This window comes from Trichomycterus rosablanca, chromosome 1 (genome assembly GCF_030014385.1).
Source record: "Trichomycterus rosablanca isolate fTriRos1 chromosome 1, fTriRos1.hap1, whole genome shotgun sequence".
Taxonomy (NCBI): Eukaryota; Metazoa; Chordata; class Actinopteri; order Siluriformes; family Trichomycteridae; genus Trichomycterus; species Trichomycterus rosablanca.
The window spans coordinates 9,259,190-9,261,489 of NC_085988.1; the positions used below are offsets into that span (position 1 = coordinate 9,259,190).

The following is a 2,300-nucleotide window of genomic DNA, read 5'->3' on the forward strand; positions in this document are numbered from 1 at the left end:
GGACATCTAAAGATGGTAAAATAAAATGGTCAACATCACCACACCAAAGCCGAGGCAGATTGTCATCTTCTAATGTCATCAAAATGACGCCTGGTCCGACAAGATTTGCTGTCACAAGAATTGATGATATTGAATCAGCATTTCAGCTCTTCATATCCCCACCCATAGAGAAGATAATCCTCGACATGACCAACTTGGAGGGGAGGCGTGTCTTTCAAGAAAAATGGAAGCCACTGGATCCAACTGACTTGCATGCTTACATTGGAATTCTGGTATTAGCTGGAGTATACAGGTCAAAGGGTGAAGCAACTGCAAGTTTATGGAATGAAGAGAATGGAAGGCCAATATTCCGAGCAACAATGTCTTTGGAGATGTTTCACATGATCTCTCGTGTGATCCGATTTGACAATCGTGACACCAGAGCTGGTCGTCGCGAGAGAGACAAACTTGCAGCGATCAGAGATGTTTGGGATAAATGGGTCGAAATCCTGCCTTTATTGTATAATCCTGGCCCCCATGTTACTGTGGATGAGCGCCTCGTACCATTCAGAGGACGCTGTCCTTTCCGACAGTATATGCCAAACAAGCCTGCGAAATATGGCATTAAAATATGGGCAGCCTGTGATGCAAAATCCAGTTATGCATGGAACCTGCAAGTATATACTGGAAAGTCACCTGGAGGAGCACCTGAAAAGAATCAGGGAATGTGTGTGGTATTGGAGATGACTGAAGGGCTGCAAGGTCATAACATCACATGTGACAACTTCTTTACATCCTACCGTCTTGGAGATGAACTTCAGGAAAGAAAGCTGACTATGTTGGGAACAGTCAGAAAAAATAAGCCAGAACTTGCCAGTGAGATTCTGAAGATGCAAGGAAGACCTCTGCATTCCTCAAAATTTGTTTTCACAGAGAAAACAACACTTGTTTCTTACTGCCCAAAGAGAAACAAGAATGTTCTTGTGATGAGCACAATGCACAAAGATGCATCTCTGAGCACGAGAGAGGACATGAAGCCACAAATGATCCTGGATTACAACTCCACCAAAGGAGGAGTTGACAATCTTGACAAAGTCATAGCAACATATAGCTGCCAGCGCAAGACTGCCCGTTGGCCCTTGGTGGTTTTCTACAACATTGTGGACGTGTCTGCTTACAATGCCTATGTGCTGTGGATTGAGATCAACCAGCAGTGGAATGCCAGCAAACTGTACTGACGTCGACTTTTCCTGGAAGAACTAGGCAAAGCACTCGTCACTCCCAAGATCCAGAACCGGGCCAGGCCAGCTCGATCCCCAGCAGCTGCAGCTGTCATCGCAAAAGTCCAGGGCAGGGCATCTGACCAACCAACAATGGATCCTTTGGATATAGGTGCAAAGAAACGCAAAAGATGTCAAGTCTGTCCCTCCCGAGATGACAGTAAAACAAGTACCTGCTGTGTGAGGTGTAAGAAATACATCTGCAGAAAGCACACAGTCACATTCTGTCCATCATGTGGGGAACACTGAAAATGTTGAACATTGAAAACCCAAAAAAAGAGTTCGTGAAGAGGGAAAAATTTAAATCAGTTCTTTTCAGTTTGTGTCTTCTTAAATTGAAATTGAGTTATTTAATATAGAGTTGAAATTATATATCTCTTCTTCTCGTTTCTTCTAAATGTTTGTATAATTTAAAATAAAGTTCTTATTGCTTTAACTTCATTTTTGACTGTGTTGAGTGGATTTACACAATACGGGTAAAAATGACCCGCAACATAATCAATGTATTTTTTTCTCACCATAATACAAGGGTTAAACCACTTCAGCATGAATCCATGACTTTGCTCTTCTTATGGTTATGTACAGTGTATTCAGAATGTTTTAGACCCCTTGACTCTATTGTGTTGTGGACTTGATTCTGAATTGATATAATTGTCCAGTCAACTCAAATGTATTTATTTATATAGTAATGGTCTCAAAGCAACTTTACAGAATCCAGGACCAACAGGCCAAAAACCCCTGTTGAGCAAGCTTATATCTGACCATCTGGACATTTTTCCCCAGTATAAGCTGCCAGTTTGAGTTTTCTCCCTGACCTTGTCAAACACCACTGTTCCATGTACTGTGCACCAACAGACATTTGTATGAACAAATGATCCTAAGCCTGGTTCAAAAGGGATTCAACTGTCTTGAGTTCACAGAGCCTCGTACACCAGAAGTTTCTGGGTGTTTCCTCCTTTATATTGCACACAGACAGACACAAATGTGGTCGTTATTAATGTATGCAAGTTAATACATTCGCTTATTCCTTTTTATGTTTTA

The 2,300-nt window shown here is 41.7% G+C and overlaps 1 protein-coding gene across 1 annotated transcript; it reads left to right on the forward strand.

Annotated features, from left to right (window-relative positions):
* Nucleotides 1-359: 359 nt before the first annotated feature.
* On the forward strand, nucleotides 360-1,217 carry LOC134326045 (piggyBac transposable element-derived protein 4-like). Its single transcript, XM_063008524.1, has 2 exons — nucleotides 360-741; nucleotides 847-1,217. Exons 1-2 carry the CDS (start codon nucleotides 360-362, stop codon nucleotides 1,215-1,217), a joined length of 753 nt encoding a protein of 250 aa, XP_062864594.1.
* Nucleotides 1,218-2,300: the final 1,083 nt, after the last annotated feature.

Bases quoted from the DNA above. Each gene is read 5' to 3' on its own strand.
- LOC134326045 (XM_063008524.1), top strand. From the start codon at position 360: ATGTCTTTGGAGATGTTTCACATGATCTCTCGTGTGATCCGATTTGAC. The intron at 742-846 runs GTCATAACATCA...AAAATAAGCCAG, and splicing joins GATGACTGAAGGGCTGCAAG to AACTTGCCAGTGAGATTCTG.